Below are 19,705 nucleotides of genomic sequence, written 5' to 3' on the forward strand. Positions count from 1 at the left end.
GTCACCCAGGAAGCACAGAGAGAAAAAGGTGGAGCCAGGAAAAAATATTTCTTCAGGTCACAGCTCCAGTGATTCACCTCCAACTGGGCCCCACCTACTAACAGAGCATTTAGTTACTTCACTCAGCAATGAAGTAATCTTCTGAGTATAATGTCTCTATGATCCAATCACCTTCCACACATATGTATTTTGACTAACATTTTAGACTTAAACCATAATACTTGGTAAAGAGCTGATTTTAAAATAAGTATCCTGAAATACCTGCTTTGACCTAATATATTCCAAATATATATGAAAGAAAAGAAAAAGATTCAGTGAGAGTTTTGGTGTGCTGCTAGCTCTGAAAACTGAACAAAGGGCAAAGAAACAAACAATACAGCTGATCTCTAGATTTTGGAAAAGGCAAGAAAAAGATGTCTCAGAAATCCCAGAAGGAGCACAGCTCTGATGAAACTTCGATTTTAGCTCAGTGAGACGCATTTTGTAACTAAAACATAATGCATATGGATTACTTAAGCAATGAATTCATGCTGTAATTTGTTATAGTAACAATAGAAAATTAATAAAGCACCATTCTGGTAGAAACAATGGGAAGATATTTAAGATAGATGTAGTGGGGAAGTTCCAAACAGCTTTACGTATAAATCAGTATCCTACTTGAAATAAACTCAGAATGGTACCTGAAACTCTCCACATTTCCAAATGCAGTAACTAGTGTCAATAAAACAATAAAAACCTTTTGTAACTCATAAAGCCTGCTCTGACATAAAAGTTCAACTTGCTATTTTGAACCAGAAGTTTAATTTTCACAGTACAAGTAATTTTTGTGAGGTTTTTTCCTTTATTGAAAATATACTTTTTTAATTTGGTAGAGACTATCTTAATATTTCCACATAAATTTTATGTCACACATAGACTGAATTACTGATTTTATTATTGTAAGAACCTTATAAAAGTTACTCTCAGGTAGACACCAATCACACAATTGGAAATAAATATGGTTTATCTATAAATTTCCAATAAACTGAATATTCAGGTCTTTGTTTATGATTGATAACTTATTTTTTTCTAATATAAAAGTAATATTCAAATCAATATTTTTATTGCAAGTTTTGGAATGATGGTTTATAGCGTAAATAGTTATTCTCACAGAATAAAATAGAAATAAATGATTTTCACATTAAACTATAAAAATAAAATATAATATGTCCCTTAAATCTGACCATTATATACATTCAGATGCTGATTATTATTGTCATATGTGTCAGTAATATAAGGGCATATATATATATATATTATTTTAATCATTCCTTTGCATTTTAGACATTCTTATATTTCTTTGTATCAAAATATCTACTATTTTCAAATTGTTTACATTTTTCATTTGATATTAGGTACCTTTGAATTTCTTAAGTACTTCTTTCCATGAGAATGAAACAAAGATACTTTTTATTTTATTTTATTTTATTTTATTTTATTTTATTTTGTCTTTTATCGGTACCAGGGATCGAACTCACACTCACGACTGCCTGCTTGCAAGGCAGGCGCTTATGCCGCTGAACTAAATCCCCAGCCCCAACAAAGATACTTTTAAAAATGAAAATATACTTCTAAAGACAATACATGACTTATAGCTCAACTCTCAGAAAGATTTTCTAACAAATTTGTCACTCATAAATTCAATTAATTACATAATTTTGTTTGATCCCAAATAATATGATCATGTATCATATTTTCTCATTTAATTCCTGGTGAATTCTCAATAACTTTACTAGATTTTTAAATTTTAAATTCTGTAGAACATATTCCATGTCTACGTAATTTTTAGGTACTTCAGAATATCTAAGTATCACTATATATTTCTTAGTAGAGTCTATCTAAGCATTTGTTACATGATTGAGTAGAACAATGAGGAGATCATTTAAATGTAGCATGAAATGGGTATCATTATAAAAGGTCACTTTATTTGTATAGAAAAGACAGAGTTTTTGTCTTAGTAAATTATTCATCCTTACTAATTTATTAAAATGTCACATCTAGAGCTTATCTTAATTTCTATTCATTTAAAATATAAAGCACAATAGCTATTATAGCTTTATTTTATTGAATAACCAAACCCATTATCCCCAAGTTTAAGTTCATTTTATTTTGTATGGTAGTATTTTTGCATTCTACAGTCTTCACTAAATTGAAGAGCAAACATATACATATGTTCTGTTGTGCCAGGGGGCACAAATTCTCTTTTGATTTACTCATGTGCAACTCCTATTAACACTAAGAGGAATTCAGGGCAAAGTTTAGTTTATTTTTCAAAAAGGATCATGTTGTTACACAGAGCAGATAACACATGAAGTCTTTTAGACTATAAAACCAATGATGTGCAGCCGCACACATTTAGGATACTCATTTAGCTTTTCATTGAGTAAGTGTCTCAGTAGTCTGACTCATTCTTTATGGCATGTATTTTTAAAAGCAAGATGTGACAGAGACATGACACAAATTTCTGAAATAGTTAAAGGTATAGATGCAGGAATTTCAGGAAAAGTCCAAATTTTAAAGCTTGAATACTGAAAGATGGAAAAATGTTCCATAGATTATTTTTCTTGAAATGTATACAAATTAGATATATCATCTAATGTAATGTTCTTGGATCATTGTCTTTTAGTCAGGAAGAATAAAGGCAGCCTTCTTGCTCTCTGTTTGGAGAAACTGAAAGTCTGGCATCAAAGAGTATGTGCTTAGTAGTATTCTGAGAAGGGATGGGAGGCAGAAAAGAAAGATACATAAGGGCTTCTTTTAGCTAGCCTTTCCCTGAAACCAAACCTTGTATGCTTCTGTGTCTGAATGTTGAACACAGCACCCTTAGATATGTGCACCCTCTTCCTTGTCCTCTGAGCACATAACCTACCCAGACACAGTGAGGACACTGACAGATAACCTACATGAGTAGGCAGGACGTATGACTGCATTAAAGTCTGTCCCACACATAATGAAGTTATTGATAGTTGGACAGAAATCATATGCTGATTATCATGCTCCAATTTGGCCAAAAAAAGAAAAAGAAAGAGATGGAAAAGCGGGGGGGGGGAGGGAAAGGAAAGCAAGGATCAGAAACAGAAGGGGAAGCAATGTGTTCTCATATATATTTGGTCCAACTCCTTATTAACTACGTAATTTGTTCAAACTATTGCATGTCTGTGTGGATTCCTTATGTTTTCTGTATGCTTTTGCCTCCCTCAAGTTTCTATGTTGAAATGTAATTTATACTATAATGATGTTAACAAATGGAAACCTTGGAACATGAATAGGTCATGAAGTTTCATCCCCATGAGTGGATCATTTTTCCTTATAAAAGAAGCCTGAACTTGTTTCTTGCTCGAGTCACATGAGGGGCACAGAACCTGCTTATCACACACAAAGCCTGCGGACATCTTGATGTCCAACCTCATAGCCTCTAGAATTGTGAAGAATAGATTTGCTGTTTCTAATTTACGGTCTGTTTTATTATACCCTCTCTCTCTCTCTTTTTTTTTTATACCAGGGATCAAACTCGCGACCTTACACTTGCCAGGCAGGCAGTTTGCTGCTGAGCTAAATCCCAGGCCCCTATAACCTCTCAATCAATTAAGACACAAGAAAGAAGTGACTGATCTTTAAAATGATGACTTTTGCTGTGCTAAATTTCTACAGCTCCAAATACATTTTAAATGATGCATAAATTGAAGGTATTATTTTTGTTTATGAATAACCATAGTTTGTATAGTACCATTGTTAAAATATAAATCAAATGATGGTATAAGGTAGTTAGGAAAGTAGTAAAAGAGCTTATAGTGTGCCCAAATTTGAACCTAAATGAAATTGGAGAAAGAAAAAAAAATGCACATTAAGTTCTTATCTGTCACTGACAGAACCAGTGACTTAGAAACAGGTTTGCCAGAGTTGCGCTGCTCATGGAGATAATGGTGGCTACCTTTGAGATATACATACGGAGACTTGCAATTAAGTTTATGTGGTCAATATAAGTGTACTAAATTATGTCATTCTATTGTTAAAATACTGAAACATAGGTAATATTAAAATGTTATTACATTGGTTCTACTGTTATGTGTTTATAATCTAACAATAAAACTATTGCATGGACTGATAAAACTTTTTATTTTAACATGCAGAATTTAAGATTTGGAGCTGAGAAAAAAGATTAACATAAACCTGTAGTGGATTCTTCGATTTTAATAAACATCAATGTTAGATACATATTCCTTTAAAAAACTGTGATCATTAATTTTGATTGTTAACTCGTTTCACTTAGGAGATGCCTAGCAGATTAGAAGGCTATGGGGGGAGGGGACAAGTGGTACAGAGGCTGACAAACAGGAGAAGACCTAGCTGGATGGTGGGGGTTGCGAAGTCTAATAGATCTGCAGCCCAGACCGAAAATGGAAGCACCTGCATTTTAAAATCTCTATTCTGTCAGATGGAGGCATCTTTTGCAACTGCCTTTGGCTGTGTACAACAGACTCCAGCTTCACTGCAGTCTTTCAACCCAGACTCACAGCAGCAACTTTGTAAGGAGCTGCAGGCCTTTTGTTTTGAATTGGCACTGTATTCATTATCACTCTGTGCTGTGGCCTCAGGCGTTTTAGATTGAGGATCTTCTGGCTCTAGAGAGTGCAAATAGCCACAGGGGACTATTGTACCTCTGATCCCATAAACCTAAGAAATCTCCTTGCCTAATTTTAATTATTTTATAAAAATATATGTAGTGGTATGTCGGTTCACAAACTTAATTTGTTCCATGATTCTGGAAAAGATGGTCACATTTATGTTGGTGTGAAGATGGCCAGAGTTGTATTTGTCATTCCATGCAGAGTTTGCAAACAAAAACAAATTTTGTCCAACATTTCTGTTTACAAATCAAATTGTTCACACAAAAAAGCATTTGTGAACTGAAATACCATTGTGTATGTTCTTATTGATTCTGTTTCTCTAGAAAAGTTTACGCACACAGATCTCATGAGGAAAATAATAAAAAACCCAATAAAAACAGATTATTTTTTAAGGAGAAAGAAATGAGCTACTTTGGGGAGGTGTAGCTGATATATTTCAGGTAAAAGAAGGATCAAAATCAGAAAGTCTTCAGTTTATATTTTCTCTATTACAGAAGAGTGAATTTCACAGTAAAGAAATAATTTAAGAAAATGTACAGACTAAGAGCTGGAAGAGTTAGTTAGACCTTTCAGTGCTTATTATGCTACAGACTGAATTGAAATGCATATATTGAAATTTGATTACAAATGTCATACTAAGAAGTGAGGCTTTTAGGAGGTGAGTAAACCATGAAAACAGTTTGCATGAATGGGATTACTTGTCTTTCTGAAACAGGTTCCCAAGAACTGCCATCCAATTTTGCCTTTAGTCTTTCTATCACATGGCAGCAGAGCATCATTCCCTCCTGAATGATAGGGCAACAGGGGCCATTTCAGAAGTAGAGAGCAGTCCTCACCAGACAGCAAAAACGTCTGTTTTAGTTACTTTTCTCACTGTTGAGACGAAATATCTGACACCTACAAGTTAAAGGAGGACAGGTTTATTTTGGCTCACAGTTTATAGAGGTTTCAGTCCACAATCAGTTAGTTCCAAGGCAGGATCGCATGCCACAGGGGCACTGCAGAGGTAAAACAGTTCATGGCATGGCAAGAAGGTGGCGGCAGCAGCAGTGAGCCTACCTTCCTCTTCTCTGTTCTATTCAGGCTACAAAAATCATTGTTTGCTGCCACCCACACCCAGGGTGGGGTTTCCATTATCCATACCCAGAACTATGCTAAACCCATTTAGTTGCCACATACCCTTAGTCCCAGTATCACACCCTGAATCCATATGCATGCATCCTAAATCCAAAATGCCCTACATGAGGTTTGGGGGCATAGCCAGTTACAAGGCATATGCCAATGCCTTGATATTTGACTTCCCAGCCTCTGTGAGACATAACTTTGTACTCTTTATAAATTAGCTAGTCTATGGTATTTTTTGGAGAGCACAAATGGACTAAGACATTATAAATTAGATGCTACTTTGAGTTTCTTATATTAGCTCATCTAATCCTTACCACAGCTGTATAAGGGCAGTACTAATCTATCTCAGATGTGATGAAACAAACAGAGTTTCACTGATTTACAGTTTCACTTTAAGATAGGCATGTTGTATCTTACATCAATAGAACACTTTGTGTCTCCTGGGGTCTAATAGCTACACAGTTGCTGAACCTAACATAGACGCAACCTTCAGTCCACAGTCAGCAGGCTTCACCATGAGATGACCTGAGTGCAAGAGCCAGCAGAGCAGAAAACAGAATCTGTTCAAATTCTAAGAAAAGACACCAGAGACTGGGAAATGGCAAACATTCCAGTTTTCAAAGAGAAGACAACTCTACCTTGTATCATATTGCTATTCCAAGAAAGTTTTCTTAGTGTCAGTGGCTGCATGGTATCTTACCAAGAAAAAATAAAGGGAATTCAAATCTGATGATCTCAAATATTTAAAAATTCTTGAGATGATTCATAAATACAAAACTCTCTAGAAAGCAATATTAGATGATTAAAATATATTAATGCTTGAAAAGAAAATCTTGAACATTTAGACTGACTCTTGTTTCTCCAAGAATAAATTATGCCAAAGTTAACCCATGCTTTAATTATCTAATTACTGTAACTGATAATAATATGACATAGGCATGTTGTATCTCACATCAATAGAACACTTTGTGTCTCCCAAAAGATTACAAAAAATAAACAAACAAAAAACAATGAATTTACAAAAAGAAAGTTTAAAAAAACTTCATTTTTAAAATGTGAATAAATTCATAGCTATGATACCTCAAAATGTTTATAAGTAAATCAACACAAAGGTGAATGTCTCTACATGATGTACAAAAAGTTCCATATTTGGATTTAAATTATCCACTAATAAAGAATAAGCCTGGAATTAATTGAATATGAATTTGTGTTTACAAACAGGCTACAACTTTTACTTAACTAAATGGTGCTATACAAAGGACACAATTTTCAAAATTGCTAAAGAAATCACACAGGGCGTTGTCAGAAATACAGTGTACAGAACAAGAATGATTATACATTGCAGAATACTATGAATTTGGGTGGAAATAATGGGAAAAAAGAAGACAGTAACCTAATGCTGAAATTTGGACATTTAATTATTGCATAGCAGAAATGTAATTACGAGGACAAGGTGTGTGTGTGTGTGTGTGTGGTTTCAGACATATTAACTGAGGACATATTGCTACATTTTTGAGGAACCAAATAACATGATTTCTCAATTTAAGAGGATCTGTCTGCTATAGTGAAATGAGAATATGGTAGCTAAGAATGAAAGGAGCAAAGCAAGGGAGGTGGTAAATAGGTGGAAGAGAGAGGAAAGCTATCTGAATCGGGATGATCCCAAATGGTGAAATGCTATGTGATTTTCCACCATATTTTAAAAAGTTTGCCAACAAGATTTGGCCCATTATCTGTAGGGTATGAAGCATCATACACCAAGATATTTTGGCTTAAGCTCTTTTATTCACAATTGCAGACTTTAAAGGAACATGAGATATTTTAACCAAGATTATAATTCTTCAAAGGAATTCTATGAAACTTATTCCTTGAACCCTTCAGACTTGAAGTCACTGTTTTACACAGCACGCATTCCTTTTCAAAATATCTCGCGGTCTGAAAAACTACTTCCTCTTACTGAGTCAAAGCCTGTCTTTGTATGATGGACACTTGAGTGAGAAAACAGAAAAACTTGTAGGAAGGTAAGTAAAAGGGAAAAAGGTCTGCATCTGCCTCTTCACTAATAATTCCCTAACATATAACATGATATGTGTCATCAGCTATGTAATAAAACATTTATCACTGTGCAATATGGAAGAAGATAGTTGGGTCACATGGGATATTAATTTGTTTTTCCTCAATGAGAGTTAAAAAAACAAAATTAATTTTTTCTATCCATGCTTATACATATCTTGATGATTCAGTGAATGTTTGTGTGATAGTGGTGGTTTTGAATAAATATAGCATTGTGTGCTAGTTTACAGCTTCTTAGTGTTCCAAAATCTCAGTTATATTTAAATACAACATGCCTTTTACATAAGAGGTAGTGTACAAAATATGTATTTGTAGTTTGACATCAATTAATCTGAAGCCAGTGAGACCTGTGCCTGTCAGCTGGTAATCAGCTAGCTTCAAAATATGGGAGAATCAAGCTATTTGAGTGCGAACTTTAAGTACTAAATATTTCTATTTTATCTTTATTGTAATGAAGGAGCCCTGTCTGTGGCTCCTGCTGTGCACTTTTGGAGGGTCTTCCATATGGTTGCTGCTAAGTATTTTGGCATTTTCCCAACTGTTACAATTGGGTCAGTGGGGGGCATCATGCAGGAATAATAAAACTAGGGTGACGGCAGCAGGGAGAAACATTCCTACACATACACATACCAGCTTATTGCCTCTCGCGCATTCAAGCACAGCTTTAAACCATTCGTTTGTAAGGCAGCAAGGCCACCCTGCTTTTCTGCCTTAATGCTTACTCCAAAAAAGGCTAGGCCTTGGATATTCTGACTGTTTTAACTATTTCCTTGGTTACATATACCTCTAATGTTTCCTAGCTTTACCTGCAAACAATATCTGAATAACTTGAAGAGAAGACAACTCTATCTTGTATACTATCGCTATTCCAAGAAAGTTTTCTTAGTGTCAGTGGCTGCATGATATTTATCAAGGAAAAATAAAGGAAATTCAAATCTGATGATCTCAAATATTTAAAAATTCTTGAGATGATTCATAAATACAGATATAAATAATAGTAACATTAGTATTGGCATGTCTTGCATATCAGAAATCATAGTAATCCATAAATGCTATCACTGTTGTTACATTCTGACGCTAAGAATTAAACCTAGGGCTTGTGCATGTTAAGCACTAACCCCTAAGGTACATAACCTGGCACAGCTTATTTTTACCCTAAGGAAGGCAGTGTTGCTAAGCAGTACACTGGGAGGAAACACGTTTGTAGAAAAATTAAGCTTTTAATTACCGAATACATCGAAAAAAAGATAGTATGTATAAACATACACACCACAGTATTATTCATACTATATTTAGATATACAAGGATTCTTTAAATGATTTAGTATGCTTTTCTTTTAATACGACTTTTTGCATCTCACATAGCAATTGTGAGTTTTAAGTACTACATATTTCTATGTACCACACTGTGGCATATTCTAATAGGTCCACTGTAGAGCAATGAATTTTTCCTGAAAAGAGCAATAGCGCTGGAGACATTTTGGCGTGCATACAAATAATGTATGAATTTTATTTACAGTTCTAGCCAAGAAAAGCATTGCTTTAGAACCTTGCTCCCTATACCTTTACCCCGGAGTTACGGTGGCCATAGCGGGGGTGGGTGGGGGTGAGTGTGTTCAGGGCTGCAGCAGAATCAGCCCCGCAGCGCAGGCGGGGCAGGGAGATCAAGGGCGCCAACTTCACCTACACCTGGTGCACACACCCTGCCTTCCCACCGCTCCTTACTGATTGGCCTAAAAAAGAAGTCGTACTTATAGCAACGGGATGGTCACAAATCAACTCAGGGTCCAGAGGGTTGCGGAAAGACTCACACCTTTCCGAGGAGCCTGGCAACCCTTAATTTCAGCTAACCCAAGGGCCAGGGGAAAGCGCTAGGCAAAGCTTATGAGTGCTTGCAGTCAGCACGGAACCATGGCACCGAAGCCCTGGCCACCGCCTGCGGCATCCTGCGCTCCGCTAACGCGGAAAGCCAACGTCTTCAGACTGCCACCGAGCGGGCGGGCAGAGCGGGCAGCCGGTGAAGTGAGGGCAGCGCCAACGGCTTCACAGGCGCAGTGCGCACGCGTTGGCGCGGAGTGCGCAGGCGCCGCCTAGAAGTGACTTCTCCAAAAAGTGTCTTAGTTCCCGGTCACCTGAGCTCCCGGCGAGCGCCTGCGGTGGCCTCGCAGCTAGGCGCCCTCTGTGGGTCCTGCCCTGAGATCCTACCCTCTTCTTCCTGCCCATCCTCTCCGCCCCCTTCAGCCCCCTAAAGGCCTGTCATTTCCCTCTTCTCCTTTCCCAGTCTCGGGTCGGACCGGGCCGAGCCGGGCCGCCAGGGCGCGGCCCCTGACCATGGCGTCTCTCTTCAAGAAGAAAACCGTGGACGGTGAGTGTCAGGCCGGCCTGACAGGGCCCCGTTCTGCTGCTTCCCGGAGTGTTTAAGGGGCTTCCGGCAGCGATTTGGGCTGCAGTCTCTGGGGGCGGGGCTGGACAAGTGGCCCCACAGGTGACCGCCGGCCGCGTCACTCCTGCGCTTCCCGGTGTCCCGGCCTGGCACCCTGTCGGGCTCTCTGCCGCGTCCTCCTGCAGTGCCCTCCCGCCCCTCACCTCAGGTTTCTTTAGCGAGATGCCAGCATCTTGAGGAGGCTGGGTACTTAGGACCCTTGAGTGTCATTACACGTGGTGATTTGATGAATTTCTTGTTGATTTCTTCTTGATTTGTTGATCCTTTGGTATGGAGCTGTGTTACTCCCAGGCATTCAAACAAGAAACCTGAGTGTTTGAGTGGGGGAGGGTTAGGAGACTCCAGTCCCAAAAGGAACTTGGGTTTGGGCCGGTTGTGCCTTTAGAACATCCCATCAAAGGAGATATGAAACAAATGTTTCTTGTTTCCCTCCGGGAAAAAAACAAAAGCAATCACAGGGAAGTGACTGGTTTATTTTTCATAATAGATTTTACTCTCTTTATTATCTTTTGCTAAAGTAGATGTGGAATATAATTTTGCATGAAAGTTTAAGTGTTAAAGATACATTGTTTCCAACATTAAAAGAAGTGAAAGCGCTGAAATGTACAAGTTTTGTGGTGTTCCTTTATAATGCTTTAATGAATATTTATATAACACTGATTGGTTTTAATATTTTGCCAGGTATTAAATTCATTCAAGTTATTTAAAAATCCATTCCCATTACATGTTGAGTCTAGGTTGTTCCTGGTTCAACCAAAGAATCACTTCTTTGTGATCTTATAATCCTGCCACAAAAGGAGCAGTGGTAGCTAATAGTGATTGGTACAAACACAGTGCTCAGTCCTGACTTGGGGAAAACTCCTTCATTCCTTTGTATTGACTATTCTATTGCCAGCAAAATTATTTTGGGGAGGATAACAAAGACATCGTCTTTATCCTGTTACTTGTGTCCTTTATTTCAGTGCATAATGCTGTTTTATCCCTAACTTATAACACAGCATAATGCATTTTTCTTATTTGGAGTGATTGGATTTTTTTAATTTATTGACTACTGAGAAGTACCATTGACAATACCTGGATATCCTACTCATTTTCTATTTATAAAGTAACATAGTCATGTCAAAAGAATTTTATGTGTTTTCTCTGAGAATGCTGTTAATCTCTGATATGACATTTTGCTTTTTTTCAGTACCAGTATCATCACTGTTAACTGTATGGTACTCCAGAGGAAAGGCTTCTTTTTTTAGTGCTTAAGTTCTGTATATTGAGATATTTTTTTTCTTAATTAGTTTTGTATAGTGAAAAGTTGTTACGCAGAAAGAAATAGTTTCATCTTACTTTAATGTCGTAAATTGGATTTTTCTTAAACTGTAAAATCCAAACAAGCAAGCTAGTTTTAATTGCTTAGTATCTGTCTGATGTTTTTATTCGTAAATCTCAGGTCTGTGCTTCCTGATGATTTTGGAAATTGGATAACTGTTATACTTAAAGTGTGGAGGACTCAGGGAGAAAGAAATGATAGTGAAGATATGCCTTGAGAATATTTAACTGTATATTCATTTGCAGTTGACTTAATCCTTTCAAGAGAAATATTTTTGCTGAATAGACATATTTGTGAAAAAGCCTTGACTGTTGCTGTCAACCATGCCACAGAATTAAAAATCTATGTGTAAAATTTCTGTGTGTAAATTTAGCCACTGTGCACATTTCTTGTAACTATCAGGAAGCATATTTGATGTTTTCTTAAATTAGCTTCTCACTAATTACATTAGATCTGTGTAGTACTTTCATTATTTTAAAACAGCTTTACTAATGTTTTTGACTCTTTGTTTTATTAAAAGGAAAATTTGTTTTCTTTAGAAGTTGACAGCAGTTATCTTAGCAGTATTGAGGTTATATGTTATGAAATTTAATGTATTGTTATGCATTTCTCACAGATCCTTGGGTATGTTGATTATCAATCATGAGATCTTTACTGAATGCTGACTTTTTATCTGTTCCAGCAGTAATGAAATTCTGATATATAAGGGAAATATGTAACTGCTTATATATCTGGGGAATAATTGAATCTTTTTTCTCTTTGGAATGGCTGGGAGAATTATATACTATATCATTAAAGGTTGCTTCGTGTGTAAATAAAAAGGGACACAACATTACAGCACTTACTACTATTCCATGTTATGTTTAATTTATTTTAGACACAAAGATAAAGTTTCTGCAGTGTGGACTTCGTTACAGAAATTAATGAAAGGTGTATCTCAGTACCATTGAATAGATCAATTTTTTTTCCAATTTGAATTTATAATTAAGTACTTACTTTTCCTTTTACTGGCTTGTGAAGTACACATATCGTAGTGTAATATGTACACCTATAGTTCCTACCCCCATTATGGGATTATTTATTGAAGCTAAAAATGAACCTGTAAATCAAGATATGATAAAAAGACTTGTTGTAAATGCACATCTTTCCATGCCTTTTAGAAAATACAATTGTGGGGCTGAAAATACAGCTCAGAGATAGAGCACTTTGTAGTTGTTGTAGGCCCTGAGTTTGATCTCTGGTATTGCAGAAAAGAAGTTCTTTAAGTATTTATACTTTTTATCTGATATATTCCATGAAAATAAACTTGAGGTTCTATTCTAAGCTAGTACTGTTTTTTTTTTTTTTTTTTTTTTTTTTTTTTTTTGCTGGTATTGTGAAATTTTCACGCATTATCTTAATTCTCATAAGGCCTATGAGACAAGTACTATTATGCCCCATTTTATAGATGAGGAAACAGAAAAAAAGAAGTAACTTGCCCGAAATCATAAAGGTACTAAGTGACAGAGCTAAAACCTTAAAATTTTCATTGTTCTTTATATTCTTATTAGAGATAAATCCCATTTCACAGTTTAATTTGGTATTCTTTTTAAGTTTGTGGGGATTCTGTATTCATTATCTTTTGTTTTTATACTAAACTCTTGTCTTGGAATTAGTGATAGAACTTTACATTCAGTGCTGGAGGACTATAATAAATAGACTCATTTTCCTGACCTTCCCTGGATCCTAGCATTTGTTAGGAATCATAGTGCAGTCTTTTGAAGGAATAGTGATGTGTCCTGTCTTCACTATATTTCTCAGAAGCCCCTCCCATCTTCCATTCTTGAAGTTTGTTTTGCTTGATGTTCAATAAGGTCTTGAGTAATAATCATTGACTTCTAACAACAGATTCTATGGCCAGTTTCAACATTATTTTTTATTTTTGTTGATGTTGATGAGACAAGGTCATTATGTAGTCCAAACTGGCCTTGAATTCATTATTGTTGGCCTTGAATTGACTGTAATCCTCCTGACTCAGCTCCAAGTGTTGGGATTGCAGGACTCTGTAATATGCTCAGCTTAGTGTTCTCTTGGAGCAATACCTTATATTTGGTTATGACAATAATTTCTCCTTTAAAATTCTCTTTTATCTTCATGACTTAATACTCTTAAGTTCTCCTCAGATTTCTTTTGACTACTCTTATGTTATTCATGAAGTTTTTTCTTTCTTTTTTACACCTACCCTTTTTTATCATGTTTCTGTGGGCTACCTGGGCATCCTCTGACCACTCTTAGAGTTTAAGTGCTATGTATCCCAAAATTCTATCTATAGATTTTTGTTTTGTTTATTTGTTTAAGAAAACAATGTGCGTAATATCTGTGTGTAGATGTCTTCAAGCACTTAGCGATCCCAAGCAGAACTCATCATCTTTTTTTTAAGTTTTTTGGTATAGGAAAGTATAGTTTATGCTGCTGAGCTAAATCCCTTGCCCTCATCATCTTTAAATCATTTTCCAAAGGTTTTCTTCTAGTGTTGGCATTACTCAATTTTGGTTCTCTAACTTCAACAAATTATGAAGTGTCACTAATTATCAAATCTCGATTTTTTTTTTTTGGCACCTAAATATGAGGTACGTATGTTTTGCTTTGTCCTGCAATTCATTGCTGTAATTCAGAACCTACTTATTTTACAATGTACTAATGCAGTAGTGGTGAGACTATAATATGCATTCTTTAGCTGGCTGTTTGTTATTAGTGAAAGGTCTAAAAGATTTTCTATCACTTTCTGCTTTTCTCTCCTGAAGCTTCATAATTTTTAGATCCTTTATTCAGAAAATTGGTTGTGGGATTGATGCACCTAAAACCCAAAACAGACTGTACTGCTCCCTAATGTAAACCTCATCATTGAATCTCTGATACTGTTGTGGGAAAATTCCCAAGCCACGTCAAACCAAATCAAAAGGAAGACTTTCCACTGAGGAGAAAAAAACGCAGCAAAGGCAGTGTTTAATCTGTATACCAGCAAACTGTTGAATCATCATGCCAGCAGACTGTTGCAGGATAATTCCACAAAGGCAACAGTATTGACTTTACAGAGAGCTTACTTTATATAGAATTTAGAAATAGGAGGTACAAAGCATTGTTTACATGCATTGAGTCCTATGTTGACAGGCAGGGTAGTTTTGAACAGATTTATTAAAATAAAGGAATTGTTTTCATAATATAAGAACACTTAAGGAACAAGGGGAAGGGACTTACAGACTGAGTATAATTAAAGGCAATTACCATAATATAGAAACATTCCAGGGAGGATGCCTTTCTGGTTGTCCTTGACTAGCCCAGGATGCCTTAAGGTGTAGACAATTACTCTGACTCAGTGTTCATCTGAGATTCACAGCTGGGCTTTGGACACCATCAAGGTCAACTGAATTCAGCAGAAGCAGCAGAACAGAAACTTGGTTGGAGACCTTTAGTTGATCACGAAATACTTTGTTTACAAGTTTATAAATGTGTTCTTACATTATAATTGTGCCCCAACAATATCAGCAGGGTCAAGATTGAGTTTTTAATAATACACGTGTGGTTGACTTTGATCTGCCAGTTGTCCTTGCTAGTCATGTCTTTGGATATTTTACAGTCCAGTAATAATGCTTCTCTATTCATCAGTGTGCTATATACCAAACTCTTTTTCACCCTGACACATTTCTCTTTTGATGCCCATGCATCTAGAATTATATTTTCCTTTCCTTTAGTTAACTTGTACTAGCTCAGATCTTTTGCTTTTCCAGGAAGTCTTCTCTGATGCCACCAAAATGTAACATTTCTTGTGTACCTGTGCATTTACTAGAACCATAGTAAATTCTTCTCATTTCTAAAGTTAGATTATACTTATTTTCTTCCCTACATTACATATTGATTTGAGTCTTAGAATATGTAAAAATGTCCCTGGACTCCTTTATAATTTTGAGACCATACCCCTCAAAAAATAGATCTTGATACTTTGGTTTAGTAGTGGAGGCTATTGTGTGTCCAGAACTTACTGTAGTCCTTATTCTTGCCATTCACTGTGAGACTGAGTGTAAGTTTGTAGATAATTTGACAATTAGGAAAGAAAAGGAACAAAGCTTCTTGATCTTTGCTTTTTAGATGATAATCACATATGCTGGTTGTCCAGAATTCAGAGTCTGTATGGTTTTGACTATGTTTGACTAAATTCCCTCATTGAGAAGTCACTTACGGTATCAGATTTCTAAAACATCAAGGGGAAATAAAATTTACTATCTATATAATCTATATCATGTAAAAAGTTTTCCTCCTTTTTCCAGAATAAACTAAAACATTTTTATGGTGATATATGTGGAATCTGGAATAATGTGTGTTCTGTTGGTGCTTTATTAATTTCAATATTTAAAAAATTCACATATTAATTTGTTTGACTCTCTATTCCTGGCACACTAAAGAAAAATAATTGTGAGATTCAGAAGTGCAGTACACTTTTCAGAGCATTTTTCTTGACAAAAGTTTTCCATATTTTTAGAACAGATATTTCTGTATGAAAATTTCTTGTATTTGTATTTTTTCTGTCACTGTGATGATACTGAAGAACAAAAAAGAATCAAAGATTTAATGATACATAATGATTTCTAAACCATTTCTCAGCTCTGTAACAAACATTTTAATGATAATAACTTCCTTTGGATGAATTCCTTAGGGCTTGAATGGCTTTTGAGACCCACTAGTGGGAAAAAGCAACAACAACCAACATCAAATGCTTTTTCTCTTAGATTGCCATGACTTGACTCTTCCAGTCTCTGTAGTATCCCATCTTTTTCTTTGAACAGATATTGCTCTTTTTTCAACTTTGACCTATTTCTTGATTGTTCTTTGATCATATAGTAGACCATTGGTGTGTTTCCCATAGTTTTTGTTTTTATTTTTCTTTGCTGCCTATTAAAACTTGTTAATTAAGTGGATAATGTTCTCTGTCAAACCATTTTTAAAATCCAAGGAACAAATTTGATTTGCTTACCAAATTCTGATTCCTTCGCACTCCTCACTGTCATTTTACTACTGCCCCTCAACAAATTTGGCTTCAGAGCTAGTATTTTCTAGCTACACACCTTCAATGTAGTTTGGTTCTTCATCAGTGCTAGAAGATACTGCATCCTCACATATAGTCAGGATCCCTTTCCTCTTTATTGTTCACTGATGAGCTCTACTGTGCCTGATTTAGATGAACTCACACTCCTGGTTTTTCTTCTAACCATAGCTTTGATTAGAGTTTGTCTAATGCTAAATGCTGATGCCTTGATAGCCACAGTTTTTACTCTGATGCAGCTGCTGCAGAGAAGGCAGGTGAAGTCTCATGTAGAAACTTCTTATACAGCAGAATATTTTCTATTTCTAACTCAATTTCTGGGATGGTTAGCATCAGGATAACTTTGAGTGGCAGTAAAATTGCAGAAATAAAATCATTTTTTTCCCAAAGAGATGCATTTAAAAAGAGAAAATGTTGTCTGTTAGATTGAGAGTAGATCTTAGAATAAGTCACAGTTTATGATAAAGCACTTTTGTCCAAGGGCAAATTGAATCCCTGTGAGTGGTGTGGTATATCTGATGTGTCTCAGCACTTCTGAGACTAGTCTTGAACTGTGCTTTGAATTGTATTACTTACAAATTAATGAATGTTCATACTTATAGTTGGTGATTACTTCTCATTTTAATACTTAACATGTGCAAGTTTTATGTAAGTAAAGATGGTACAGATAAAGACGCTATAAATCCAATTTGGGGCTTGGCCTCAAATCTCAGCTGAGAATTCTAATAAGCTAGGGCCAGAACACCTATATGACGACTCTTTATGTTTTGTTTTTACATTTTGTATTTTGATTTTTCATTCGGTAAACAAATAAATCTGATTGACTTAGAAACAAAGGAGGCCTAAAGACCTTTCCAGTCTATGTCTTTTAACATGTAAAGCCTAAATCTGTAAACTTGTTATTGCAGTGCAGGCCTGGGTATTTCTAGTATAAGAAGACTCTAAAAAGCCTGCAATAGATGTTTTATGCCCAAGCTGGAGCTGGCCAAGATAGCCTTCTCTAAGCATATTGATACCCAAACATATTTCCTCTGGCATAGGCTAGGAGAGTGTGGTGGGAAGGCAGCCTTCAGGTCCTTTGTGTATCACTAATTGAATAATGACAGAGCATACCATATCAGATCTCTCTACCATTGGCATTTTCAGTTTGGAAGTCTTCTGTTGCTATACTATTACCCATTGTGAAGTGCTTCACAGTAGTCCACATGGTAGATGCATTGTGAAAACATATGTTTAGGTGTTAATGCCTTTTTTTTTTCCCCTTCGTACAGAAAGTAGAATCTAGGCAGATGCCATGTGCTCCATCTCTTCTGGGTGTTAACAATTCTCTGTGTATGTTTCTGTCATTGTCTTGACTGAAATTGTAAATAGGGGAAAGCATGTTTTTGGACCCAGGTTGACGTTCCTTAATGCTCAGAAACTAATACTCAAGAGCCCAGGTTTGGTAGGGAGGAATCAGTTTTATTCAGGAATGGGCCTGAGAAGATAGAGGGGCAATCCTCAAAATTTCATCTTGGGGAACCTCAGGTCTGTCTGAGAGGTTTTACAGGGAGGGAAGAGAGATGAACTGAAATAGTGGGAAGGAAAAGCTACATACTGAGCAGATCATTGTCTGCATGTTCCGCAGGTATTTGGCATACAGGGCCTATATACTGTATCTCCTTTTATTCTTTTGCCAAAGCATCACAGTTGACCTTGACTTTCTGGGACTATTTCCTGTATTTTCTTTCAATAGACAAATTACTTTTGTGAAAGTTAAACCTCATAGTAATTTACATTTTTTAAACTTGTTTTGCCATGTATTACTCATTGCACAGAATTAAAATAGAGAAAGAACAATATACATGTTTTAAAGTCACCACATGTTCTGGATTCTGTAAAGAAAGAAAGCGTATTTATCAGTTAGCATTCTGATTGTATAGTTGTGGTTTCTCTACAGAATTTAGGATGCCAGGCAAAAAGGGAGAAGATTCAGTCCTTGCAAGGGGCATGGGCAGGAGAAGTAACTGCACAAAGGGAGGGATGGAACCTTGCAAAGGACAGTTTGCAAAGCAGTAGTGCCTATTATAAGCAGAAAATTATAAAGGAATTAGAAGATTATATCAATGATCAATATTTCCACTGTGGAAAAATATCTGTCATAGCTTAGATTTTGCTGTCAAGTTATCAGTCATTTTTCTTGATAGTGAATAGATTTTATTATATATTTCAAAGGAACATGTTAAATATGTCTGTTAGTCAAATCTTTTTACATTTCAATATATATGTTTGTGCTCACTTAAATTACTACTGAACAATAGTATTTATTGTGAACTAAAATAGGAATATAGACAAACATTTATTGTTAAATCAGAACTCTTGACATCAAGGAATCTCTGAAATAAAGTGGTTTTTGAGCCTTTATATATACATATGCTTTATATATATGATATATATGCTAGCTAGGGAAAGACCAGGTCATGGGACAGGTTTCTGCATCTTCCAGCAGCTAGGCTAGAGAGCAATTGGGAGTGGTCACTGGCTAGAGGTAGGAGTATCTTTATAATGAAATTATAGGCAACAAAAACATAGTCATTTCACATTGGCTTTAGGTAAGAGGGGTGGGATAATGTGACTCAAGAAAGGCTTTGGGATAGGGAGAGGTTCCATAAGAAGTAATTGTTATTTTAGGTTAGGCTTGTAAGCAGGGTACATTGTTGACTAGGAAGTAGGAATGAGATTTAAGTTAAGGTTTTAACATTCAAGAATATGAAGCAGTCTTTTATTATTTTGTTGTTCATTAAACGCTCTCATTTCTTTTCCCCTTCATCTTCTGGTTCTTGGCATTTCAGAGTTTTTCTTTTCATGTGTGTTTCTTACTGTTGAAGATTCTTGGGATGTATTCTTAGGATTAAGTGAAGTCTAGTGAGAAATAAATCTACTGGAAAATAAACCTGTGCTTAAAAATATTAAAAATGTCTCATCTTTATTGATATTACTCAGTCTGAATTATTAGCAAAC

At 35.9% G+C, this 19,705-nt stretch overlaps 1 protein-coding gene and 1 non-coding gene across 2 annotated transcripts in view; both read left to right on the top strand.

The window, feature by feature from the left end:
* Positions 1-2,981: 2,981 nt before the first annotated feature.
* LOC111756691 (small nucleolar RNA SNORD43) lies at positions 2,982-3,045 on the top strand. Its single transcript, XR_002791106.1, has one exon. It is a non-coding gene; the product is annotated as a small nucleolar RNA SNORD43 (small nucleolar RNA).
* A 6,902-nt stretch (positions 3,046-9,947) lies between these two features.
* Chmp2b (charged multivesicular body protein 2B) overlaps positions 9,948-19,705 on the top strand; it is a 33,652-nt gene continuing 23,894 nt past the window's right edge. Inside the window, exon 1 of the mRNA XM_003469323.5 lies at positions 9,948-10,229. Coding sequence (XP_003469371.2) covers positions 10,196-10,229 — 34 coding nt within the window. The 5' untranslated portion in view covers positions 9,948-10,195. The remainder of the gene's footprint in view (positions 10,230-19,705) is intronic.

The sequence above is a fragment of the Cavia porcellus genome, unplaced genomic scaffold (genome assembly GCF_034190915.1).
Source record: "Cavia porcellus strain 051 isolate PalLab524CR breed Dunkin Hartley unplaced genomic scaffold, mCavPor4.1 scaffold_15, whole genome shotgun sequence".
Taxonomy (NCBI): Eukaryota; Metazoa; Chordata; class Mammalia; order Rodentia; family Caviidae; genus Cavia; species Cavia porcellus.